General features: G+C 38.6%; 2 protein-coding genes across 3 annotated transcripts; one reads left to right on the top strand and one right to left on the bottom strand.

The window, feature by feature from the left end:
- Positions 1–685: 685 nt before the first annotated feature.
- Positions 686–16,367, bottom strand: rps6ka5 (ribosomal protein S6 kinase, polypeptide 5). 2 transcript variants are annotated; one of them, XM_005925982.3, is made up of 18 exons: positions 16,268–16,367; positions 16,021–16,105; positions 12,872–12,943; positions 12,478–12,696; positions 12,143–12,258; positions 11,956–12,057; positions 11,536–11,619; positions 11,338–11,441; positions 11,093–11,243; positions 10,826–10,987; positions 9,424–9,549; positions 8,132–8,265; positions 7,283–7,376; positions 6,175–6,345; positions 5,664–5,855; positions 2,208–2,367; positions 1,489–1,652; positions 686–1,033 (listed from the first exon to the last, which is right to left on the bottom strand). In XM_005925982.3, exons 2-18 carry the CDS (start codon positions 16,088–16,090, stop codon positions 728–730), a joined length of 2,427 nt encoding a protein of 808 aa, XP_005926044.1. In that variant the 5' UTR covers positions 16,091–16,105; positions 16,268–16,367; the 3' UTR covers positions 686–727. The 2 variants fall into 2 exon arrangements, with proteins under 2 accessions (XP_005926044.1, XP_005926043.1); XM_005925981.3 differs by having other exon boundaries at positions 16,021–16,343.
- A 1,554-nt stretch (positions 16,368–17,921) lies between these two features.
- Positions 17,922–27,461, top strand: hadhab (hydroxyacyl-CoA dehydrogenase trifunctional multienzyme complex subunit alpha b). The gene is made up of 20 exons (XM_005925980.3): positions 17,922–18,064; positions 21,908–21,949; positions 22,045–22,115; positions 22,202–22,335; positions 22,461–22,599; positions 22,693–22,812; positions 23,154–23,256; positions 23,410–23,532; positions 23,623–23,741; positions 23,935–23,991; positions 24,083–24,192; positions 24,577–24,711; positions 24,870–25,041; positions 25,145–25,231; positions 25,366–25,506; positions 25,597–25,665; positions 25,783–25,978; positions 26,084–26,198; positions 26,386–26,531; positions 26,638–27,461. The coding sequence occupies exons 1-20, from the start codon at positions 17,998–18,000 to the stop codon at positions 26,781–26,783; spliced, it is 2,292 nt and encodes a 763-aa protein (XP_005926042.1). The 5' UTR covers positions 17,922–17,997; the 3' UTR covers positions 26,784–27,461.
- Positions 27,462–27,515: the final 54 nt, after the last annotated feature.

Raw genomic sequence — 27,515 nt, 5'->3', positions numbered from 1 at the left:
CACACACACACACACACACACACACACACACACACACACACACACACACACACACACACACAAAATATCTTCTTTTTTTAGTCTCACTGTATCCATTATTTCTTTTCAGATCATAATGAACCATAAATAAGTTAATAATATAGCTTATCATAAATAAATTTCAGTCTGCAAAATTCACATATAAATAAGCTGCTCCGTATAGCAGAGACGTAAGATTATCCTCCGGCATGTGGCCTTTTGTTTCTCTCTCCTTTTGACAGAAATTACAAAGCATCCATGGTGTAAATGCTGACTTTCCCTTTAAATCTCTAAAAACTCGGACAAAGACAGAAAAGGAGAGGACAGATGTTGTGATTTAATGACGAGATTGAAGATGTCTCTCCATTCTCTGGACCGGGGGCAGTAGGGCAGCCCTTTTCTTTTAGGACACTGGTGACACTTCTTCCTGGTCCAGTCCCTGATTGATAGTCTGTGTGAGAAAGTCAGAGCAAAAGATAGGATAGGCTATTGCTAGTGATGATTGATTGATTGATTGATTGATTGATTGATATAGAGGTGACAGTGCTGCTCCTGCTGCATGCTTAGAGACGTGCTGACATCCATGCAATTGAGCCAGAGAGAGAGAAAGAAGAAGGATGTCTCTATACTAGTCCAAGCCAAACTTCTTCTTCTTCTTTTTTTTTTCTTCAGACCCAACTGTCTGAATCTGGATTCTCCTCAGGCTGTCTTACTGTCCTTCTGAGAAGGGAAAGGCTGGAGGTGCTGGCTGGTGCCCAGAATCTGTTCCAGAGGGCACCGGTGTGTTGACAGGGGTGATGACAGGAGTGATGCAAGAGTGCTGTCGATTTGGGTCTCCTTCTTGAAAAGTCTTCTCCTGTGACTGGGAGGAGGAGGAGGACGAATGGGTACTCTCGCTGGAACTGCTGCGGGTCTCTGTGCTGGTACTTGTTTTTTTCATCTTCCTCCTCTTGGCTAGAGGCGCCTTGTCCACCGTCTGGAGGCGGAACCCTTCCCGCTTACATTTGTTAAATGCCTGCGAGTACAAAACAGATGTTTGGTTAGACTTTTAAATTTTAGTTTCCAAGAAATGCACTGCTCTCATCTTTTTTCAAGGGATCTTACGTTTCAGATCCCATCAATATTTGGCCAAAACCCAGGTCACATAATTATATCATTAGTCGCATTAATATCCATTCAGCATTTTGATAAATCGCAATAACAACACAAATCCAAACTCAAGTAAGACAAAAACTAGCATCTGCGCTTTGTTGCAGTATCAAAGTGCCTTTTGATGCATTTTAAATTACTAATATCTTTAGCATTTGTTTGAATTAATCTTCCCACAATACGGTTAATATAATGTGGTCTCAATCTCTATTAATAACAGCCGGTTGACACTTAGCAGAAGCTACACAATCCAAATTTTACACTAGGTTGGAACGTTCTGACCTACTATCTAACATTAGCACCCTTCTGAACATTTCATACATTAAAAGTAGCTTTGACACAAGTGTGGACAGAGGCAGTGGAGGATCCGAGAATGTCTGGGGTCATAAGTGGGTTGGAGGACAACTGGCTGTCGTCCTGGAGCCAGGCGTTGTAACGGAGGCCACACATCTTAATCCTCTTGTTAGGGTCGACCGTCAGCAGCTCTACAGGAACAAGACGCAGATAATTACCTTTAACGCTCTTAATCCAGGTGGGAAAAGGTGAGACACAGGCAGGAAGTTATTTCCTCTTTAGGAAACCTGATCTCTGAAAGCTGCTTTGTGAGTAGAAAGTTCATCCAAAACACTTACTGACATTGCACTAATGGAGCACTACTTGTCCATTTCTTCTTCCAGACTCTACCAGCACCATCTGCCCTAAACACGACTCAAAGCTTTTGCATAAACCTCATTTTATTTATTTAACTAATTTACAATTTCACAAAAACAGTTCATACCTCCTGCTCTGGACTACTTTATTTTGAAAGTCGATATTTTATTCTGAAAAAATGAGCCTGGAACAAAGAATCTACCGATAACAGAAGTCTTGGAGCTGCAAGCTAACACTACTCACTTTCATAACCATATCCTAAAATTTGTAGTACTATTTAAGTGGAATTTTATAAATTTAGTGCACTATGTTTCTACGTTTTTAATGGGAAAAAAAGAAACCGAAGCTCAAGTTATTCAAAAGAAAATGAGCCAGTTTTTTCCCCTCACCTTGTATGAGGTCCTTAGCTTGCTGGGACACGTTTCTCCAGGCCTCTCCTTGAAAAGAGAAATCTCCCTGTTTGATTTTACGCATAATCTCTTCAGCACTGGTGTGGGTCAGGCTCTTCTCCTGGCACTGAAAAGGCACCTGGCCAGACAGCATGGTGTACTGCAAACAAAGGAAGACCATGCAATCTGCTATGAACATAAACATATTAAAATTAAGATGATTTAGAGATCTCAATGCAATTTTTACAATACAGTCACATTTAGACTGGCTTACCAGTTTATAATAGCTCTCGCTTAGCTTTTCAGTTATAGACTTTAAAGAGAGAACAACGTTTATTTAGGTTTTTGTTACATTGTTGAGAAAAGTCTTGGAGTGAGGCCAACTGTTGGTCACCTAGAATTAATAATTATTAAATTATTAATTTTTTAATTTTTTCTCAGCTCTTCTCTGTCTCTGAGCTAACAATAGCTGCCACATCATCAAACTGTGGCGACTCAACCATAGCTCGCCACAAAGTGTAGACGCACCTCTGACACCTACTTCCTGTTAAAAGAGAGGTTTTGCTTCCCACTGTCACCAAGTGCTTTCTTAAAAGGGGTCTGATTGCTGGAGTTTTCTCTGTATTATTGTAGGGTCTTTACCTTACAATATAAAGTGCCTTGAGGTGACTGTTGATGTGATTTGGTGCTGTATAAATAAAATAGAATTAAATGTGAAAGATGCTAGTTTGACAAAATTGGGTAGCACAAATAGAACAACTGTGTCAAAACTTGAACAGTGTTTTTGTGAAAAGCTTTACTGCAAAGTTAATAACGACTGCATTATTTTCCGTTTTCAGTACAACACACTCTGCAACCTTGATTTCCAGGAACTGGAATGCTGTGTAAAATGTATATCACCAAAATATCACAATAATCCAATGATTTTGAAGAATTTATAAGGCCTAAATAAAACTGAAAGAACAATATAATCTTGAAAGAGACATTGCACTGTTACTAAACTCATTTTTTCACAGTAAATATGAAAAATCTGAACATCTCTTTGAGACTCATGGATGCTGCGTTCTGCAAACTACACAACACACTATTTAAAACCAGCATCTGTGATCATTGGGAGCAATAGTGCATATAGAATTAGCTACATAGACATGTGTAAAGGCACCATTAATGCAGATTATGTATACAGGTTTGGTAGCGACAAATGCTCTCATCAGGAAAACCTCTTTTTCGGGGAAGATCTTGGCTATTCTAGCAACACAACATCAAACTCCATTCTGCACAGATCAGTGTGGCTCTGTAGTAAAACATTCAAGGATCCTAACTGGCCTTTTAAACATGCTGTCATTCAATTTGAAATGAACAGATATTTTAAGCGGTTTGACATTTTTCTTTTATCTTTATATGTGCTTTTGATGGTGAATAACTGCATTGCATTTTTTTTTTTTTAATTTACATCTTGTAAAACATCCCAACTATCTTTTTTCTCCATTTAAATCTCTAATGCCTTTGTCCTCAGAAATCAGGTATCTCTAGTGAAAATCTTATTTATACACTTTATACAACAGCTGCGGATGAAAAAACACTACGTGCTCGTTTTTGTCAGTGCCACACTACCTTCAATAAGTTGGTTAAGTAACTAGACGTAAGTGTTTAAACACATTTACTGTTAAAATAACATGTTTTAAAAGCGCCCTTGACCGATCACGACTGTCCACATTTTTCCATTGTTATGCTGCAAGTTGTTGACCATGGCTGAACTAGCACTCAAGAGAAGAGCGGTTTGTGCTCAGCTGAAAGAACAGGATTCTCTCACCTTGGCCTGAATGCATCTGCCCTCATATTTCTTATTAAAATGACAGTAGTTGGGAACAACCCTTTTGGCAGCAAAGGCTCTGTTGTGCTGTGATCTCTCTCTCCCTCTATATCTCAACTCAGTTGGCTTCCAGGGCATTGTGCACAAAGCATGTCAGTAGCCATTTCATCAAACCTCCAAGAGGCACAGTACACCCATATCCCCCCAGGGGGCGACGGTGGGAAGCAGCACTTAAACATAGAGCCATGGCTCTGTACGGATGACTGGCCAACTACAGAAATCTTTCTCTCAACTATGTGTCCTTTCCTTATCCTGTCTACCTCTCCTTTTAATTCTTCTCTTCCATGCAAAAAAAAAAAAAAGTTGAATGAGGATGACATATCCGCATAGCCTTTACCAGGTCTAAGAGTGGGACAGGTTTTGCTTCTTTTTGTGGTGAGTGTAAACTGTGTCAGCTCACCACAGGATGCTGAAGTTTGTACCGCTGAACAAGAGGAGATGAATATCATCCAACACAGATTAGCCTAAACTACTACCAAAATCAGTTAAAATAACAGCTGATTGCTTAATCAGAGTGGCCTGTGTCAAATGTTTAATCCTCAAACTGGATAAGATGTGCAAATCAAGAGTATATGAAGCTTCTGATTAAACATTTATTTGGTTATAGAAACACTTCAGTCAAAAGCATTTTTAGACAAGCTTTAAAGTGGGAATCTGGGTTCTGAAAAGATTTGTGTAAATTATACATTTATATAATCAGGTCACTTTCCTGGAGCATTGTGGAAAGTGATGGCGTTAAGTCACAAAGAAGGATGCTCCTGAATAGGGCTAATCAATGATCAGTTATTTAGTTCTATTACAACCTGTAAGAGCCATGAGTTTCATCAAAAATCTACCTTTCATGTACAGAGCAATACTTTCATAATGTCTTTGAGCTACATGAAATTTTACTTGCCAAGAATATAGCATTTCAACAAGCAAAATAACTTAACGCACTAATATACCCTGGAATTTATATTCTGCCTTTTTTTTACGAAAAAGCACCACACCTATGAACAGCCAACCATTCTTTGGATAACAGATACTACTAAGGATGACAGGTTTGGTATGGATCTTCTTAAGTGGAGCTGCATGAGGAACTGATCCATGTTAGTGCATTACCCTACTACACAGTGGTCGGCATGCAATGGGATGCTCTGAACATGGCCATTAAAATGTACTGATCTATAAAACAAAAAAGAAGGCCTACTAATCTATTAATTATATAATCATAAAAAAGATCAGCTATAACTGTAATTAACAATTGTACCTAAAAATATTAATAATAGAACAGGTTAATGGAATTCAAATTAAAGCCTTAAGTCAGGATTTAAAGTAAGTTAAAGATCCAATACCCTTCCATTTCCAGCCAACTCAACCCTACCAACAATGCAACAGGCCTAGGCTCATGAACGTCAATAAATGCACTACAATCTATCATTCATATAGTGTAAATGGTAACGTTAGCATAAACAGCTTGTTCACCATTCAAAAACTCAGATAACGGTTTGCTCGTTGTTCTCTCCCCGATTGCTGAACAATCAATGATCCTCGGTCAAATTAATAGTGCTTTGATTTAACCTGAGCGTGGCTGCTCCACTCACCAGGATGACCCCTAGACTCCACAGGTCACAGGACTCATCATAGCCATCATATTTGAGTATCTCTGGTGCAGCATACTGCAGGGTGAAGCAAGGAGTCTTTAGGAGCTGATTGTCTGGTGGTTTCAGTCGAGCGAAGCCAAAGTCTATGATTTTTATCTCAGAGTTCTCACTCTCATCTGTGAAGAGCAGGTTCTACAAAGCAATTTGAGACACGCACAGCAATCATTTTTCTCAGCTCAGCAGAACTGGTTCACTCAAGTAGTAAATTGTACATCATGACTGACCAGGTACTTGTGACCCACGTTGGGGTCAAACAATTTTACTCTTGTTTTGTAAAAAAATAGCAGAGTGAGAACGAGAGAAGGACAGATCATACAAAGTTCAGAAAAACACAGTAATTCTTTTTCAGAAACGTACGATCCAGCCAGCCTGCATTCATCACAAAGACACAAACTGTGCTTGGACAGAAAGAAATCTCTGGCAATAGCTCGGCTGAGAAGCTCTCCAATACCTCCGGTTTAAGATCCCTGTGCACAACTCCTACGTCATGCATGTGACTGACAGCAGACACCAGTTTGCGCATGATCCGGCTGGCTTCCGTTTCGCTGAAATGTTGTTTCCGGCGGATTCTCTCCAGCAACTCCCCTCCACCAAGCAACTCCAGAACCAGGTATGTGTGAAGCTACAGCAAACACATACAGGATAAGGTTACATCTGTTACACCCACTCTTAACCTATATTCTTTAACAACCCTTGAATTAGCTCGGTATGCACAAACACTCTTAAATGTTTGGCAATTAAATAAATATTGGAAAGTTTGTCTTTCCTAAAATATCATCAATGTTGCTTTCAAAGCTTGAACACCACATTGAAAACAACTGAAAAGTGATGTGTGAAACATTAAACTGTAATTTTTCTATTGCGTAACAAACAGAAACAAACACACACAAAAAAACATCCTTGATCTCATGATGGTGACATTAAACCACATTGGTATTAAGTAAAAATGAAAGGGGCCAAACAAAGTGGCAGGAGAATGATGTGCCAGAGCAGCGGGGTTGAGCTTCTCATTAGTGCAGGATCTAGGGAACAAAGACAGGACTCAGCTGAGGCGGGTGAGGCAGCGCTGCTTTGATCTGGGTCACAGACCTGTGAGGTACAGTAATAACCCCACTGAGCTCATCAGGACTAAAGTGGTGCTCCTGGGCATGAAGGACCGAGGCTAATGAAGCTGTACACAGTCACACACACGGTCACACCTTCCATATACCGGGGGTAAGCTACATTTAGAACATATGCGCGCTTAGTTTGGGTTAAGTGTGCGGCTCGATTAGCAAAACAAGTGAATCTAGGTTGTTACTATTCAGTGGCGAAAAATGGATGTTTGTGCAGCTGCAGTTTAGAAATAAATCGGAGGCGAAATATTGAGCACAGTGTGAGATGTTCATGAAACAATATGCAAAGAGATAAAGAAACACCCAGAGGGCTACTAGCATCCCCATTAATCTGCCTTGTTCCATTTCCTCGACTTAATAAGGCTGCAGTCCCCACAGACTAGGCAGAGAGCTATGGAAAACAGAATTTATGGAGGCAAATGTAACAGACGCGATTATCTTTACCTGATCGTGGTAAATTTCATGTAACTTGACAATGTTGGGGTGACCGTCGCAGAGCTTCAGGGCTGCTATTTCCCGCTGAGTCTGGGCCTCCATCCTACAGCAAAGGCAGTCACATATACACACACAGGAGAAGTGGAACATTTTCCTACTTTTGCATTACGTGTTTAGGAGCACAATATGCTAAGATTTTCTTTTTTTTTTTAAAGAAGACAAAACATTTACACATATTACAACACTATTAGTTGTACCACGTTAACGTTTTGTTATAACACGCACAACACAGTATTAAAAAAAAAAAATCCTTTTATAACCCAGAACACACTGGAAAATATCACCACAAATCACTAACAGCAGACTGTGTTGAATTAGGTTTCTTTTATTTATTTTGTTTACTTTAGGGGAATTTCCAAAATACTTTAGGGCAGTTTTGCTCTAACCAACGAAGAGCTAGAAAATACTGGACATGGGTTTGCCTTGCATCAGTCCTAATGTCAACTATAATCAGAACTATAATACTGGGTGCCAAACTGTGGAGGAGTGTATTATAAGCATACATGGGATTTTATAGGACGTGGCAGTAAAAACAACCAAGTGATCTACTTATATAACCTGGATTTTTCATAGGGAAAAAAAAAAAATCAGGAAAATATGTAATCAGGTCAAATTATGACATTATTTGGCCTTTGTTAGTTTAACATTTATTAGTCTTCTCAGACTGGCTTCAGACTTGGCTGAGCAGGGGAGTGGAGGAGGGTGGCGGTCCAACTGATCCAGTAAATCTATAAACAAAAGACAGAGCCAAAAGCATCTGAGTTGACAAACACATGTGTGCACCCAGTGAACTCGTACCTCTTGCTGACAATCTTGACTGCATATTTCTGCCCAGTCTTCTTGTGTGTGCACCGTCTGCAGATCGAGAAGCTACCCTCCCCCAGAGCACTTTCCTTCAGGTCCATCTCATAACTCATATAGAAAGGCGAGTCCTGCAAATACGCATAAAAATAATCACAAAAAGTAAGAATTATGTGTATATTTTATTATCACGCAAATAAAATTCACATTAAATATTATAGCCTGATATAGGATGTTTGTTCGTAGAATTAAAGTAGAGATTTTGCAAGTTCCTACATTACTTATGACCAAATTAATTTGCCAATTATCTGAGTATTATCTCAGGGCCTTAGTTGCTTTCAGTTTTCTACAGAGAATACTTGGTACACTTGACATTCTTCATTCTTTCTATTCCCTTTCTTTTAGTCAAGTCTTTTCTGGAGGTTGTATGCAGAATTTATATTAAAAATCCTGATTCAATTACAGCTAGAATCCCCAAAGCTATCCCTCTTCTCACCCATAATAATGTTCATAATAATTCTTCTCTCATTCTAGTTTTATGCTACACAAAGGGTTGTTTTTAAGTATATCACCACACCAACCCTGTACACTTCACATGCAAAATCGAAAAGAAGAAATACAAATGCGACGAGGACTTTAAAAAAAATAGCACTGAAAGTCTCGACTTTAGATCTGAACTAAAAGAGTTAAGATCGTCACATGATAAGACAGAAATACCGTTAATAAGCTTCCTGTTTGCTAACCAGAATCTGGTTTAAAACCTATAATGTGCACCCAGTGGAAACTTTAGAAAAGAAAAGCCAGCTACTGTAGTTAAACCACTAATTTCCTTCATTGTTTAGATACAATTTAAAAGCCCAATTTCTTGTTTTTCCCTCCGTTTTCTTGGATTATTGAAGCAGCAAACTGAAAAGGACTAAGATAAATAATTACAATACCTTTCAGCATTATGACTAATCTCATAATAAATAGAAAATGCTAAGGTTTGCAAAACAGCTCAGTTTCCCAGGATGTTGTTGAGAAAGCTTTAAGCTAACTGAGCGCACAAAAAGCACTGCTACCTTTTCAAAAAGCATTATGCTGCAAAGACACGCAAGTGTATTCACGAACAAATGCTATTAAATAAACAGGATTAAGCCTGAAACGGAACGTGAGTGCAGTAAAACTAGCACAGAAGAAAAATAAAGTTCAAGTGGAATGGAAAGGAAGGAAAAATTCTCATCTGTCTGTGACAGCATCCATTAGCTTAAGTGTGTTTGTGCTCGGAGAACCAAGTCCATTCATTTTACCTTCATCATGGCGCTGCGGGCCACCGCAGCTGAGCCTGGCTTTTCAGAACCCCCACACAGCTGGACAGGGTCATCCATCACCACATTCCTTTTGAACAGGATGGAGGGGGCCATAAAAGAGTAACCCTGCAAATAAAAACACAAGAGCCCTAGGTGTTTACATTTTACTAAGACATAAAGCGAGAGATGGGTTAGGGCAGGAGAAAAGGAAACTTCCTCCACTGCCACAGAAAAATAGAGTCCCTTAAAATAAAACAAAATTGCGTAGTTTTCTTTAAATCTATCAAAACCAGCCTGTCAGCTCAACAATAAGCCCAATTCTCTTCATGTGTGACTGACAGTGGCTGTCCAGCTGTTCCTATTGTTAGGCCTGTCATTGTGGAGCGCTGCCTGCTTAATTCCAGCTGTGGGGAGCACAGAGCTTTGAGCTGGCATTAATCTCTCCCTCTCTCTTTTACACCGGCACACACACAGCTGTGTGATATGTAGTGACAGCAATGGATGGACGGAAGGATGGGTGTTGAATGAATGAGATGCCCTAAATTGCCGGGCTTGAATATTTGATTGCTCTGCTGTGAAATTACATCTTGGCGCTCTTAATGCAATTTTAATTTTGTTTTGTGCGACACGGCGGGGGAGCAAGTGCACGGTTTAAAACTGGGATTGCTGTCGTTATCGCAGAGATTGCTAGGCTTGCAAATTATAAAGACCACAAAATTTCAGACTACATGAATGGCAGCTGAGAGTGAAAAAAGCCAAGATGAAGTTGGCAATCAAAGACTGAAGGCGTAACCGAGACAGACGTGGTGATGCTCTCAAAGTGTAACCTTTTATTCCATGAGAGAAGCCCGTTAATGGATCTATTGATCTAGCATGCTCAAGGATCCAGAAGGCAATCAGAGTTGAAATTTCATGCAATACATCAGACAGCCATCAGCTGGCATGGAGTTGTGGGCCATATTATGGTTCAAAGCTACATCAAAAATAGTCATTCACATCTGTTACTTCAATAAGAGCTGCATATGGCAGCAATTACTTCAATAAAAGACCCTTTAGTCAATTTGAATACCAATGCACACAGACAGACTCATGTTGACTTACAGCAACCTTTTGAGGACATTCAAAACTTCACTTGATTACTTCAATTGCTGTGAAGTATGTCAAATATAGTCACAGACAAAAAGCGGATAATGTATAATGCGATTTTTCATCCGTGTCAACATTTCACACTGCCTGCTACCAAAGCCCAGACAAACACGGGCTCTAAACAAATGCCGATAAACGGTGTCCTGTGCGATGACCTGCAAGGAGCACAAAGAAATATTCCTGTCTGCAAACAACAGCAGCATGAGTCACAACAAAACACAGTCTGCTTGTCTAAGATGTCTTCCTTCCCTCCCACCTGGAAGATGCGGTCACAGTTCTGAGGCAGAGCTGCGGGAGAGTAGGTGGGGTCCATCTCTGTGAACTCGTCTGCAAAGTTGCTGACGTCCAGCTCATCCCGAATCACTGGCTTGAACGGCGCAGGCACCTTCTTGGCTGCCAAGTCCTCCCAGTTAATTTTCTAATGCGAAAACCATGTAGAAATACTCAGTACAAAACAATGACATCTCAGTCCATTAGTTATATTAAATATCGTGACCATTACAAGACAGGCAATGAAATCCACCTGGTAAAATGGGTGTTTCTTTACATTCTCCGCTCCATTAGGCCCCGACCCTAATCTCTTCTTTGGATCTTTAATGAGGAGTCGCTGGATTAGGTCTTTGGCCAGTGGTCCCATGTCTTTAGGGAAAGGAGGATCTTTTTTGGCAATCCTCCTGTGATGTGCGAGAGATATACAGCAGCATTATAGACTGATTATAACTGAAATATAGCTGCAAGCTGAGGCTGATGATCAAGGAGAATTCATACTTGGCAATGTCCGTGTGCGAGTTCTCATCTCCATCAACAGTGAAGGGCGACCCACCAGTCAAAAGCTCATACATCAGCACGCCGAGGCTCCACCAGTCCACCGCCTGGAATGCATGAAAGCACCTAACCGTGACTTCTCACTGGAGAGTGTGCAACATGATTTGATCAAACAGGCAATGACATGAAACTAGAATTTACCTTGTCATGTCCAGACTCTCCTCCTTCCACAATTTCTGGAGCCATATATTCAATGGTGCCACAGACAGAGAAAGCTCTTTCAGCCTATTTTTTTTAAAAACAAAACCAAACATTTCGTAAGACAAATATGACACAGAATAGAGATAAAATACTCTATCCTAACAGACGCTGCATCCTAATATTTCTCTGCATTTGTAATGAGGAAGTGAGAAGTGGTTATTTCTCTATACTGATGAAAAAATATCTCTAATGTGAAATACCCAAACCCACACTATTTAAAGTAAAAATCTGGCTTCACAGTTGGGTTTTTGAGGGCATTAAAGAAAAAGAAAAATGTCCTTTTTGGGGTTTTATTAGCTAAAACGTATTTTGAGAATAGAATAGATTTGAGAGGTTTAAACACATAAAGGCAAACTGTACCTGATCAAATTCTTTACTAAGGCCGAAATCTGTGAGAACTATGTGACCGTTTGAATCTAGTAGAATATTCTCAAGTTTAAGGTCCCGATAGACAATCCCAAGCTGGAACAAGAAAATGAAACACAGGTTAATCATCAAGGACGGAAGAAGCGCTACTGTTTACTGTTGAGCTAAATCTGAAGGTCACCTCGTGTAGATGTTCTAGTGCCAAGACAATCTCTCCACTATACAGGGCTACTTCTTGCTCCTTAAACCGCACCCTTTGCACTAAGTGCGTGAAGAGCTCCCCACCATTTACATAATCTATAAAGGAAAACATCATGTTTGTTATGTAAGTTGGTTAATGTCCCTACAAGGAAAGACAATTTTTATTCTCTGCGTACATTAATATATTTAGCTGTTAAAAATGTGGGGGTTTTCCACTGGGTTCAGACAGTTGCCATAGGCCTTAAATCTTTGATGTAACAATTTAAAATCTGAATTTATCTTAAAATTTAAAAAATTATTATCAAATATCCTCACCAAGAATGAGGTGCAGCTTGGTTTCTGTTTGGAAGGCATAGTGAAGTGTGACAAGGAATGGAGACTGGCGAATGTGCTCCAACACCTGCCGCTCGGTCCGCGTGTGTTCTGCAGTCTTGGCCTTCTGTACAATAGTGGCCTTCTTCAAAACCTTCATGGCATAAAGCTTTCCTGCATCATGGCCACTGACTTTTCTCACGAGGAACACCTTTCCATATGCTGGCAGGAAAATAATCACAGACAGGGCAAAGTTCAATGAAGGTGGGTAAACAGAAAAGACTCGTTCGACACGCTTAGCATTCCAAAAACACTCTTTTGTTGGATGACAGAATGGCGTGCAAACAAATTTCTGAATGTTCAAGTTTACATTAAGGGAAAGTAACACTGCACTTACCTCCGGTACCCAGCACCTTTAATAGCTCAAAGTTTTCTATCCCCACCCTCTCTACATGGCCCGTCAGGTTGGCTGAAGTCAAAGTAAAAATAACAATATTAATATATTTGTAGTGAATACTTGAAATAATAAAGATGGCTTGATTGTCAATATACACAGACACTTGAAAATATATTCATACTGTATTTTTGGCATGAAAAGTAATTGTCAGTGAAATTATATTTTTAAGATTTCTCCAAAGCAATTAAATCACATAAGGTAAAGTTTATTAGCACTGAAAGATCACTTAATGCTTACTACAAGAAAAACTTTATATTTAGGGATGCTCTGAAATTCTGGATATGACTATTTTTCATTTTTCATTTGGTTTTTGTTGTTTTTTATTCCCCCTTTTGCTCTAGGGAAACAGGCAGGCCAGTGCAAAACGGATATAACACATAAATATTGGCCACTGATATTTGCAAATGCGATTTTGTTTAGCAATATCCCAGTACCAGTTAATAAGGCTAATATAGGCTAATACCAATGTTCAGCAAATGTCTCAGTGCTTCCCATAGTGCATCCTTGTTTATACTCACAGCCTGACTGTATGCAGTTGCACTATGAAGCTCCCACCTGGCATTTTTCAGTACCTGGAAATAACTATTAATGGCTAAAGATTAGATACTAAAGTCAAGATACCTAAGGTTCAAAGAAGCACAAACTGTGGATACACATTGTAATAGAAAACTGAAGGGTCTAATTTCTGGTCCGATCTATACCCCACAGCTCTATAATATATCTGTTCCAGTCTTAAATAATAAGGATTAAAGATGGTTTGTTAACTACCATGCTCGTGTGCTCTATTGGGGATGAAATAAAGGACTATGAGTAAAAAATTCTCCTCTTATCTATTATTAATCAACAAAACAAATCTTAATTTGTTTTTAACTACTGTTGAGTTATCAACACTGCATGTCTACCAGTAGACATTTTTTGGTACACTTGTTTTGTAGATTGGGGTCAAGTTTGAATTCTGATGCACTTTACTATGTGACTTAACTGAGACTTAATGAAAAGGTTTAAAAGCTGGAGAATTGGGCTTTCAAATGAAGAACCATCAAATTAAAACAAGAGACAACAAAACACCAACAACAGCAGACTGGTAGCATTGTTATGGTGATTTCACTTCACCATTACGTTAAAAAAAAAAAAAAAAAAATGACCGCAAATAACACATGCATGATTACCAAACTTCCTCCATGTAAACAAGTGTTACAAAAACACATTTGCTCTTCCTGTCTCCTAAATATGCAGCACTACAAAATAATCCTCCCTTCCACTGCAAGCAAACTCGCTAAATTAACCAGCAAAAGGTCATTATCTTCCATTAAAGATCTTCACTGAATTCAGCACACACTGTCTGTGACTCCCTGTGTCTCACTAAATCATGGTCTCCCAGTACAGCTGACTGAGCATGGCACACTCTTAGACATGCATGTCCATTGTAGTGAACACATTCCTTCTGTCTCACACTCTGGAAATAGGGTACTGAGCAATTAAAGCGGCTGATTTAATCTTTTCCTCTGCTTCTCCAGTTACACACAAGACAAAATGCTGCAACTGTTAGGCAATTTGAGCGCACACTGTATCATTTCAGAACAACAAAGCTGTCCTTCAAATTTAAGGTCAGAGATTCAGGTTGCATAACACCCTTGTCAAGCTTACCCTGCCAAGGCCCAGTTTGCTTTTGGTGTTTATTAATAGCCTAACAGAGGAGTCCTAGGAATCCCTTTGCTTTATTGGAGGGAAATTATGCTTCCTTTAAAAAAAATACATTAATTAAAAACTTAAAAAAAAAAACCAAACAGATCTGTTAAATTTTGTGGTTGGTTGGTTTCCTGAGCAATTGTTGTTAAAGACCCAACATCTAATACAAGCCCCGGACAAGCAAGAATATTCTTTTATTGTGCAACTGCCAGCACAAGCATGATTACTCATTTTATGATAACATAGCCACATTTAGTACAGCTCTGCCTTGATCTCCAACAGGAAGACAGGGAGGTGCAATGACAACTGATATTGACATTTTTTTATATTGACATATGAGCTTGGAGAACTGTGTGGTTGTTCTGGACTAAGACATCTCCACAGACAAAAATGGTACAGCTGGATGCAAAGTAGCCATAAGTTTCACTGTGTTAAATGAAACACACAGGGAAAAAAGTGACATCTAGACAGACTGCATTTTTAGGGCAGGGCAATAATCGGGGTGCAGCATAGTCATGTTGGAGCCTGAACAGGAGCGCTGTATCATTATAACCTATTTGTCCACTGTACAACTTCACTAAGCAGTCTTCTTCACTTCTTCACAGAAACCCTCTTTCGAACACTAACATTAAAATCTGTTTATTTGTGAATCCTGCCTAGATTTACTGTAAATTCTTAGTGAACTCACACTATACTGTCCTTCAGTAGATTACCCTTTTAGGGATGAGGCTTAGTAGTATAAAGTTAACCAGGCTGCTCAGGAGATTAATATGTCATTGCATGCACTGTTAGAAGCAACAGCTGTAGCTAAGGTTACAGGTGATCTTAACTATTGTGTAATATGCAGAATGAAACTATAGGCTAACATTAGCGTGTTGGACTTGACATCACTGCAGCTGGCTCTGCCTTTTTTGACTGAGGAGAAGTTAGCTGTGACAGCAAAAACAGTCACACACAGGCAACAGCAGGAAAACCCAGCAAAATAAGTTAAGGCGTTGACAATGGCATTAACTTAGTGAAATCTTCATCGATGCTCTGTTTTTAACCTGGTTACACGCTGACAACTAGCTTAAGCTAATGTCATTTCCCTGGTTGAGTTCGGTTTATAACAAACGCTAGCCGCTAGCTCGCCGTAATAATATGGTCAGATAACGTTAGTTTGTGTGAGTTCGCGGTAACGTTATAAGTAGTAATGACAGTCGGATGTTAGCTTTCCTCTGCCATGTTTGAACTTGTGTAACGTTGATGTTAGTGCTTACTACAAACGATCACTGACAGTGACAGTTGCCTCCCCTAAGCTAGCCCAGCTAACATTTTTCTCGCTCCGACACGTGTCTCCAAAACATAAATATCGAATGAAATTCACAGCATTGAGTTTTACCGGCTCCCAGCTAACTTACCATTTTTCAGTTCGTGTTTCACAGTAAACAGGTCACCTTCTCTGGAAGATCCCTCCATCGGGGATGGCATCGTAATTTCGTGTCCCTATTATATTCAAATATGCTTTCAGACAGATTTAGATTCACCTGCCAAGCTAGATTGCAAAATTAGCATGCAGAAACCAAATAATGCATAACAAAGGGATCAAACGCCGATAAATTCGGCGCCTAACCTGACAGATACACGAGTAAAAGGTTGTTACTAAACCTTGCAGCTAACAAGCCCAGAGGAAACACTTGCTTCTTCCAGTACACCACCACGACCACTACCTTCGCAACCAGCCAGTCCCTATTCGCTGATTGGGGTTACTATGTGAAAAGCTGGCCTCTGATTGGATTCTTTCGTCGTAACGACACATAATCCCGCCTTCTCCAATATATTGGTGCTGCCTTCAAATGTCCGTGTTAACACGCTGTGCCAAAGGTCAGAATGTAAGTATAATAAATACTTCTTATCAGTTTAGACAGCATATACATATAAATACAAACTACACGCATGTCCTAATGTAATAAATTAATGCAGGCCTACAGTGTTAGGTGCAGATCTCACTTTAGATTTTCCACTTCAGTTTTCTGATGAAACCTCTTCAGTCCTATCCTACTTACTGTCAATAAGATAATAAAGTTAGAATGAAGAAAAATGTATCAGATTTAACATATAACCATAATACGGAATATGGTGCATTTAAGAGGTTCAAGAGATAATCCAACAATACAGAGCTGGTATGACTTTTGCCTAAGGATAGTAATATTTTATTGTTTCACTATTATGCACATGTCTAAAAGGAATTATAGTTACTTTTCTTTTAGATTTTCTTTTATCCCCTCATCTGGTCTTGCCACAAACAGCATATCATGAAAGTGATCAGTTCCTGTTAGTTGAGGTAGAGCAGTTCCTCAGAAATACAAACCACCTTATCCAAAACGATCGCACTTCTGAAAGGAAATCTCTCAAAAACGGATTCAACACAAATGTGAACATTATAACATTAATAAATATTGAATTAACTGCAAAACTGTTAGGCTAGTATGTTAACTTCAAGTGCATGGTTGTAACGTAAACTGTCAATCTAATGCAATTCAGTTAACTGCCCACGGGGTGTCGCCCTTGTGCTGTTACTGTGGAGACAGTAATTGTAAATATTTTTTCCTTTTTTTTGTTCAATAAATTGTATTTGTAATATCTCCTGTGTAAATATTTCTTAATGTAAAAAGCAAATTTTTCTTAGAGCAAATCTGCACTGATCATTCATGCAGTCTACCACAAAATTGTTGGCTACCTGAAGAAATGTGCTTCCTTTATCTATGCAGAAGACTGTAGCTTTAGGCAAATAAATAAAAAAAATAAAAAAGACGCAGTTCTTCCTTTGTCTTCGTGTCTTTATTAAAAGGCGCCACTTCTCTGAAATCTGTAGCTAAAGGACATTTTAGTCACAAATACATATACATGGGTAAATATCTCTGCTATTTAAAGAACCCAGTGCAAATATTCTGGTTATGTTTGTATTCACTGATTTCTACCTCTACCTTGTGGTAGCATGCTGCGATTGCATCATGAATACGGTGTGATTGTTAACTTTAAAATTGAACATTTTCACTATACACAAAATAGTAATAACAATAGTAGTAATTGCTTGAAATTTTTATTTTAAAAAATGTATAAGGACAGCGTGGATGAAACCCAGCCGGCAGTACTTACGTTTGGTTCAGTTTTAACAGTTTAGTTAAGAGGCGTTTTGTAGTCTTTGGGCGTCCAATTAGGTGCGAGTTCCTGAGATTTGACCAATGCTGTGCGGGTTTGTTGAAAGACAGCCAATAAGTACCTTGTCCGATTGACCGCTTTCAGGAAGTAGTACAAATCTTGCTCTTCTCTTCTAAAGCACCTCCTAGTTAGCTAGCTTCACTTCACGCCACCGCAGACTGACCTACGCTCCCAAGATGGCCGGTGTACGAGCTGTTGGTGTTCTCTCCAGATTCACATTAAGGAGATATAACGTTTTTACAGGTAGACTATACACTTGTTTCATGCAGACATTTTAAGCAAAGTCGGAAGAGAGAATGGCAGCGAGAGTCCAAATGTATTTAAGTGTCCTAAATGTATTAAATGTATAATTAGCTTGCGACTAGCTCTTATCGCCAATGAATGCCCTGCATAAACGTGTGGTAGTGCAGGTTAAATAACGCTAATTTTGAGTCAGTAAATGTATATCTCAATTAAAGTTTAACAAGAATTTCAAAGTGCGCGACACTCCTAAACCTTTATCTGTGCAGCGAGAACACTTTTAAGCGCTAGCTAGCCTACTGCTACGGAATCCCATAAGTTAAAGTGGGAGTGGATCAAAGCTGTAAATCGATTTGCTTCACTTTTAAGCCTTACATTGTATTGATTAAGACAGTTCAGACTTAGATTTAAAGGCTTGTGTACAGTATTCTCTATTGTGATAACCGCGGTTTCTGTCCTACTGGTGAGGGGAGAATGTAGGTGAAAGGTCGCTGTGCACTGAGGTCACGGAAATGTTGTGTGAACGTCTCATATACATCAGAGGTATTTAATGCACGAGGACATTCGGTTTAAGTTCCTTTTAAATATGACATCGACTCTTAAATCTGTACGCAAAAGATATTGTTTAAAATATTTCAAAATGTTTTAAAAACTGGTTACAACAGGCAGAGGCGGAGCCAGACATTTGAAACACCCGGGGCTTAGCCCTAAAGGGTAGTATGCATGTGGGATTATTATTTTAGAAATGACTGAAAGACTGAAAGATTAATAGGCTCTGTTTTGAGTTTTGTTCAAAAAAGAATGACTTCATATAGGAAAAATATATCACATATGCAGGACACCATAAACTAGTTTTTTAATTAAGCAGCAAGGCAGAACAAAGTCGGGCTGTATCAAGACACGAGGACTAAACCCCAATTCAACCAGACCAGAACTGATCGGAATTAAAACAGGACTACAACAGTTCAAAATCAGGACTACTGAGGACTTAACCAAGACAGAACCAGAATCAGAACTAGATGATAGTAGCACTAAAAATCATCATAGACCTGCACTACACTTATTTTTTAATTCTACCAAAGTCCACTATTTAGATTGAGAAAAGTTTATATAATTATTTAGCCTTGTTGTGCAAACAAGCCTGCATAACTTAATATAGAATTTGAAAAATAACAAACCTAAAAAGAAACACTAGGTACGAGATACATGAGGACCTATGATACGGTGATACTTTTGGTAAACAACCATTTGACTAACATGTGTGTCTCACCTGCTCTTGTTCATCTCTGTTCTGTCCTCATTCTCCATCTCCCTCTCTGTTCCTCTCTCTCCCTCTTTGTGCTGACAATCATCAAATATACAGTTGAAACCAGATATTTACAAACTCTTCAGATAAAAACACTTTTTTAATTGTAACATCAAATCAGACTAAATGTTTATTTTTTTAGATTGATAAATATAAAAAACATATTTGTTAACTTTAAGAGTAAAGAGATAAACTGTCTGTATTTCTTAATTGCAAATGGCACCAAATTGTATTCAAAATTGAGCCACACTTATGGAGCTCCACAGTTCTTTTCCTGGTGTTTTGGTTGACATCTCTTGATTTTCCCATGTCAAAGAAACAGGCTCTGTGTTTTGCCTTATATGCATCCACAGCTGTGCCACCAATTTACTCACATGGACTCTACTAACCTATCAGAAGCTTCTTCAGCTCAGAATGGAATCGTCTGGAGTTTTCTTATTAATTAACAATAAACTTAGTGTATATGTACTCCTAAATTTGATGAAAGTGATAAAAAATAGACAGCTCTGTCTCTCTTTATTCTGACATTTAACTAATTCAAAAGATATTTCAATATTTATCCAAAACAAAACAAGTTTACTCTAAATTGATGTTGTACAGTAAAAAAATGTTCTTGTGTTTTCCATAAAGTGTATGTAAATATCTGGTTTAAACTGTGATATACTGCTGTGTATTGAAATTCCTCTTGTTTTGCATAGAAATATACTGAACAACATACAAGCATAATATATAAAATAACATTTACCTGAGTTTTTTCTTTGAAAGAACCTCTAATGTCCATTCTTATATTTCAGTACATAACTGAAACCGATTTAGTCGGGGAGGGTAAGAACTGAAAATATGAAATAAACACACGTAAGCTAAGACTCTAAAAAATAGCATTTGTTCGCTTTTCATTTCGCCATTTGTTGATTCACTTGAAGAGCAAGAAACGTAATATTGGTCAAGTGATCAGTTTGATATCAATCTTTCGTGATTCACCGTCATATTTACATTATTTGTACGGTACGAATGATTTGCTTTGGTACCTGGTCAAACTTAAGCTCTCCTTAGTATGGCTGGCTCTGTTTCTCCAACAGCGCACACAGGCAGCAGCTGCCCCGCCCTCTCGCTCAGTCGCTTAGTGCCTGAGCTCGGATCATACCAATATCAGGGGGATTCACGCACAGTCGTAAATTCCCTCAGTGTGCACTATGTGCTTCGAATATTGTGTGTACTTTTTGTTTTATACAGTTGTCAGCCAGGCATCTAACTATGAAAAAATTGTTCTCCAAAAGACCCCGGGCTTCTGACAAAACAACCCGGGCTTAAGCCCAGTAAGCCACCCTCACGCTCCGCCCCTGACAACAGGGTTATTCCATCTCGGATCATGACATTTTTTTCTGTTAGATCATTTCTTATTTGTCTTTTATGCCCCAAGATTTGAACATACATAATGCTTGTTGTGAAAGTTTAGCTTCACGCACGTATGTGTATATGTAGAAAGAGAGATTTTTGTTATAGAAGGCCTGCCCATCCAGTTTCAGGCTTTTTTTTCCGCACATTGAAATCTGACGCCATTGAACATTAATATCTCAAAACCTATTAAAGGTAAAACCCTGAAATTCTTTCTTACTATAACATTGAAACAGAAGCTGTAACATGGGACAGATATATCTGCATTTTTAGTTCAAATATGAAAAAATAAATTTAAGCAGTCTTAGAAAGTGTTACATTTGAGCTCACACTAATATAAACCTTTATATAAAAAAGACAACGTGACTGTTTCTAAATAATATATACTTGTATTTCACGATTATGCAAAACAAAACTCCTATAATACTTTTGAACGTGAAATGAATAATCAACTTACTTAACTTTGGTGCAGGATTGAGCTGATATGACAAGTTGTACAATAAAAAAGAAATATCTGTAGCTATTCCAGAAAAACAAAATTTGTGATTTTTCCAGATTTTACTCTAATTATAACTAAGAAAATGATTTTGTGAAATACATGCATATTTCATATCCTTTTCAATACATCCTATACCAACCATTTTGACATCTGCTACCCTGGAGGATTGTGTTAATTCAGGTTAAGTTTAACATATACCAAGAGATTTCAAGGGCTCAGAAAGTATAATGTAAATATTTTTCTACATAAAAAAGTAAATGTATATCCGAGTAATTAACAGTAATAAAAGGGGGATTAGTAGCTTCTTTCGTGTAAGTAGTATTCCAAGGCCAAGACCCCTGGCTCTGATTGAACTTTATGGTAATATTTATATTCATGCACAAATACTACCTGAGAATTAACTTTGTGGGGAAAAAATGTTGGAAAAGGATTGGACCATTTTTCAAAAAAGTGCATCTTAAATGGATTTCCTATATAAAGCTAAAATTGAACAGCAATTAGTGTATTTATCCTAACTTTAGATCATAAATTTTTCAGGCAGATGGGACATGGATCAGCAGAAGTCATACAGAGATTTGTGACCCAATAGTAAACTAACTTGGCACATAAACTAATAATGCACTGTCTTTTCCCTTGGTTTTTACAGGCCCATCTTATCGCTCCTTCTCAGTATCTCCTGCCATGCTAGGTAATTTCAGAACAATCATACTGTCAATCATCTGTATAAAAATATGTCAGACACTCGCTGAACCTAATTACACTCTTTTCTTTCTGTATTTGCAGCCCGAACACATGTGAACTATGAAGTCAAGGGAGACGTCGCTGTTGTACGGATTAATGACCCAAACTCAAAGGTGTGAGCTCAGTAACAGACAGTTAGTTTATTTTACAGTCTTGCATCGTGCAGGTTAAATGTAACTATAATTATGTTTCCCTCTAGGTCAACACACTGTCTATTCAAATGCAAAAAGAGATGACAGAGGTCATGAATGAAGTGTGGGAAAACAATGCCATTAACAGTGCTGTTCTTATCTCATCAAAGCCGGGATGTTTCATTGCAGGAGCTGATATCAAGTAAGCACAAACTCCTTAAGGGTGGTAGTGCAGACACAAACCGTGACCCTAAAATGAGTGACGGCTCTGAATAATGAGTCCAAGTGGCTTGTCATTTTATTTAAAATATTCTACATCTGATTCAGTATGATCCAGGGCTGCAAAACCCCAGAAGAGGTTACCAAACTTTCTCAGGAAGGACAGAAAATGTTTGAGCAGATTGAAAAATCTCCAAAGCCCATTGTCGCTGCCATCAATGGTTCTTGCTTAGGAGGAGGCTTAGAGGTAAATAAGTGTTATTTTTAGCAGCTTGCTGTGTTTAACAGGGATCGATGATGATAATGTGTTCTCTAACCTGCTCTTTGTGTTGCATTTCAGTTTGCTATTGCCTGCCAGTACAGAGTTGCAACAAAGAGCAAAAAAACAGTTCTCGGGACTCCAGAGGTGATGCTGGGTCTTCTACCTGGAGCTGGTGGTACGCAAAGACTCCCCAAAATGGTTAGTACTGGAATTTATTCCCCAAATTGTCTTTGATTTTGTTGAACTTTATTCACTTAAAAAAGTGGCATTCAGGGAGATACTTGTGAAATAGCAGCAACGATGTTCTATATTGGCAAAGCTCTAATACAGAGCAGTCAGGTAATGCTCGTAATTGGTTTAAGCTGTTGGAGACTTTGCAGACTGATTATCACTCCATGTGCTGTTTTCTAGTGTGGACCACATTATAACCTCTATAAAAATTAAAAATTTAAAAAATGTATTAGTGTATTTTTCTTTCTCCACACATTAAATAGTGATGATTATTCAGTGCATTATTGATCTGCTTTCTTTACCTGTAGGTTGGCCTCCCCTCTGCTTTTGACATGATGCTGACAGGACGAAATATTCGAGCAGATAAAGCCAAGAAGATGAGGCTTGTTGACCAACTTGTAGATCCTCTAGGTAAAACTCTAATGCTACCCAAGTAAAATTAAAAAATGGTGAACATGTGGGTAATTTGAAGTATTATAATTTGCTGTAATCTGTGCTGTTTGGTAAGTATTTGAGTGTACGTTGTTCAGTCTGAGGATGAGATTATTTCTGTTTGTATTAAAGGACCAGGACTGAAGAGTCCAGAGGAAAGAACAATAGAATACCTTGAGGAAGTTGCCATTGAGTGTGCCAAAGGGATTGCCAACAAAAAGATTTCTCTTCGCAAAGAAAAGGGTACAATGCAGAGTAAGTTGTATTGGATTTGTTTATCATTTGATTCTGTAGTCACTCTTGCTTTTTTTATCTTAAATAAAATTTCTGTTCTTGTCTCCATAGAGATTCAAGACTATGTTATGAGCTTCCCCTTTGTCCGGAATCAGATTTACAAAACGGTCCAAGGCAAAGTTATGAAGCAAAGCAAAGGACTTTATCCAGCACCCCTGAAAATCATCGAAGTAAGTAAAAGCGCCTTCTAATGAATATGTTTTAGGAAATACAGTGAAAGATATGAATAGTACAGAGAAGTCAAAGTCATGGCATCGCTTTTGGGTAAACCTTTCTCATGCAATCTGCACCTTTGGCTTCTATGATGAGATTTTTTAAGAAAATAATATAACATTTTTGTTATATATTTTTTCCTCCTCTTAGTGTGTGAAAACTGGAGTTGAACAAGGACCTGTTGCTGGATACTTAGCGGAGTCTCAGGTGAGGTTGTTTTCCTAAATTATTGGCACCCTAAATATTTACATTAATAAAATGTGTTTATAAATGGCATCAATATCCATGTTCATCACAGAATTTTGGTCAGTTGGCTAAAACTTCAGAATCGGCAGCCCTGATTGGTCTGTACCATGGTCAGGTTGCATGCAAGAAGAATCGCTTTGGAACCCCTGAAAGAGAAGTGAAGTAAGTGTAATGCAGATGGGAAGGGAGTTAGCATATTTGCATCCAGCAATTTAAAAACAAAACAACTTTATTTTATTTTGCTTTGTTTAAACATAAAGAATTTTAACACAACTGGTAATTTGCCAGAAGTCAAAACAGAACTATAAACAAGCCAAAAGCTTTCAAAAAAGTACAACCCACATGAACATTCCCAAGCAAGTCTTCCTCTTTTAATAATTAAAGTTGCTAATGTCCTGCCCTTGATATTTTTTTAATGAGTTTTAGTCCTGTGTGAATTCTTGCTGCTGATTTTTTTTTTTTTTTTTTTTTTTTTTTTTAAATAATATGACACATTGACCCTCATGACAGTAAGTTAACATCTAGGTTGTCTTTCTTTACCACTAGCACTCTTGCCATCTTGGGAGCAGGTCTTATGGGAGCAGGTATTGCTCAAGTGAGCGTGGACAGAGGTGTGCATACAATCCTGAAAGACACCACAGTGGAAGGACTGGCAAGAGGCGAACAGCAGGTTTACAAAGGGTGAGCTCATTTCTATATCACCCAGCACCGAACCCGCCTCCTGATGGGAAATACAGTGGATGGAGTGACACAGCCATGATAAAATAACGGTCAGGTCACCTCTGGTAATGTTATAGCTTTTTTTGCTGACTCGTATGACTTCTTTCTTTTAAAACAAGGCTCAATGATAAGACTAAAAAGAAGAGCATTACATCGTTTGAGAGAGACTCTATACTGTCTAACCTGACTGGCCAGTTGGAATACAAGGGTTTTGAAAAGGCCGACATGGTTATTGAAGCTGTGTTTGAAGACATAAACATCAAGCATAAAGTTATAAAGGAGGTGGAAGCTGTGAGTATAATTTTTTTTTTTAAACCATGTGATTTATACTTGGTTTGTAAGCATTTGTAGCACTAACTGTAACTTTGAGCTGTGATCTTGCTTTTGTCCTCAGGTGATCCCCCCTCACTGCATATTTGCCAGCAACACATCTGCTCTGCCCATAAAGGACATCGCAGCTGCCAGCAAAAGACCAGAAAAGGTCTGTACTTGAGTTTAACTTCCTAAGATCCACCTTTCAAATAATGCTGTATACAAAAATCCATAAAAATGGTGCTGATGTTGACCTAACCTGAAATCAGAAAGTTTTGATTTGTTTTATTTCTCCATTCTTAGGTGATTGGAATGCACTACTTCTCTCCAGTGGACAAGATGCAGCTCCTTGAGATTATAACCACTGATAAGACATCAAAGGACACCACTGCCTCCGCTGTGGCAGTTGGCCTGAAGCAAGGAAAAGTCATCATAGTTGTTGGGGTGAGATTTGGCGCCATGTGTGTTCTTTCCCCTCTTAGTTTAAACTAAAACTAACAATGGTTTAACTTAAAATGTAACATGTTTTTGCAGGATGGACCCGGATTCTACACAACAAGATGCCTGGCTCCCATGTTGGCTGAGGCAGTGCGATTACTTCAGGTTAGTGTTGTTCCAGTAACAAATTCCAGCTCGGAGTTCAGTGCTGACTGCTGTAAATGATGTAACAGCATCAATATTTAATAGAGAATATGTTAATTTATCTTTCCGCATTTACAGGAAGGTGTTGACCCCAAGAAACTGGATGCACTCACCACAGGTTTTGGGTTCCCCGTGGGTTTGGCCACACTGGCTGATGAAGTTGGCATTGACGTTGCAGCCCATGTGGCAGAGGACCTTGGGAAAGCTTTTGGCTCCCGCTTTGGTGGTGGAAATGTGGAGGTTTTGAAGACTATGGTGGACCTTGGATTCAAGGGTATGTACTTCACTTCTTACTGAAATATGGTGAGTGACTTAAGGGCTTAAGTTTTAATTTTACTTGATTATCAATTGTGTTAATGTTTTCTTTATTATTCTCAAGGCCGCAAATCAGGAAAGGGTTGCTACGTCTACCAGCCAGGAACTAAAGTCAGAGATGTGAACCCGGATATTGGAGACATTCTTGAGAAATATAAGTTGACACCAAACCCCTCTGTGTAAGTTGACAGTTATAGAGGTAGTAGTAGTAGTAAAAAGGACATTCAGTTCAGACTTTTCTTATTTAAAGAAAAAAAAAAGGGGGGGGGAGAAAGTGCTATCATTGCAGGTCTAAATCTAAAAGTTCATGCAGTGCTCTACTTGCTTCTTGAGGTTGGGATGTTTAACCACTCGTGTTTCTCACAGTTCATCAGACTCTGAAGTGCAGTACAGACTTGTCTCTCGATTTGTCAACGAAGCTGTGATGTGTTTGCAAGAAGGTATTTTGAACAACCCCTTGGAAGGAGACATCGGAGCAGTGTTTGGTCTTGGATTCCCCCCCTGCCTTGGAGGTCAGATTTGATTGCAAAGACATTTCACAACTGAATACTCATCTTGCAGTTACTCCTGTTTAATGTATGTAATACTAATATTTCTCATACATCTTGCTGCTTCCAGGACCTTTCCGTTTCGTGGACAGCTTTGGTGCTGACAAACTGGTGAACAAGATGAGGCAATACGAGGCCGTCTACGGGAATCAGTTTGCACCATGCCAGCTTCTACTGGACCATGCAAAAGATTCCAGCAAGAAATTTCACAAGTGACCGAATCACCATGCTGTGCCAGTAGCTCATAGTAAAAACTCCAGCCTGCCATTTGAATGTGCCTAACATTTATATCGGTATAGGGTGGGGAAAAGCACTGAGTGTAAACCTTGACCTAACCTTAAGTAATGCTGTTTAATGTAATAGTCCTACAGTAAATTCTGCCTTCATGAAATTTGTAATGTTCTGTTTTTTTTAATGTGTTTTAAAGTGGTGTAGTTTTGTGATTATTTGACAGGATGCAATCTGAGGTGTGTTGAATTCTTTCCCACGGTGTGTGTGTGCACAAAAGCATCCCAAATGATCATAAAACACAATCAATACCTCTTTAAAACTGTCAGAAAAATTGGAACATTTCCATCCTCATGGAGATCAGACTGCATTGGTTTTTGTTAGGTCTATCTAATAAACTGGCAACGGATGATCTAAAATTGAAGTTGTTTTTTATCATTAACAAAAAAAAATGCATAGGTGTGTTAGGGGCTAATTATTTACACATTGCATATGTAAAAACACTGTAGATGTAAAATAAACGGCTCCAAATGGTAACAATGAAATTCCTCTATAATGAATGTCTACAAGTATGTTTCAGCGAATGCCTTTTCATTCTTTTTTCTACGTGGAAGATTTTCTGGTTTGGTCTGGACAATGTGATGTGAAATAAAAGCTTGAATGAAATAAACCTGCGTTGTCTTTTGCAAGGTGCGTTCACGTCCTGCTTAGATAGGAAAC

The sequence above is a fragment of the Haplochromis burtoni genome, unplaced genomic scaffold, assembly GCF_018398535.1.
Source record: "Haplochromis burtoni strain Fernald_Lab_line unplaced genomic scaffold, NCSU_Asbu1 Contig_85, whole genome shotgun sequence".
In the NCBI taxonomy this organism is placed as follows: Eukaryota; Metazoa; Chordata; class Actinopteri; order Cichliformes; family Cichlidae; genus Haplochromis; species Haplochromis burtoni.
The sequence above is the reverse complement of the archived record's forward strand: the minus strand, read 5'-3'. Positions and strand labels throughout refer to the sequence as shown.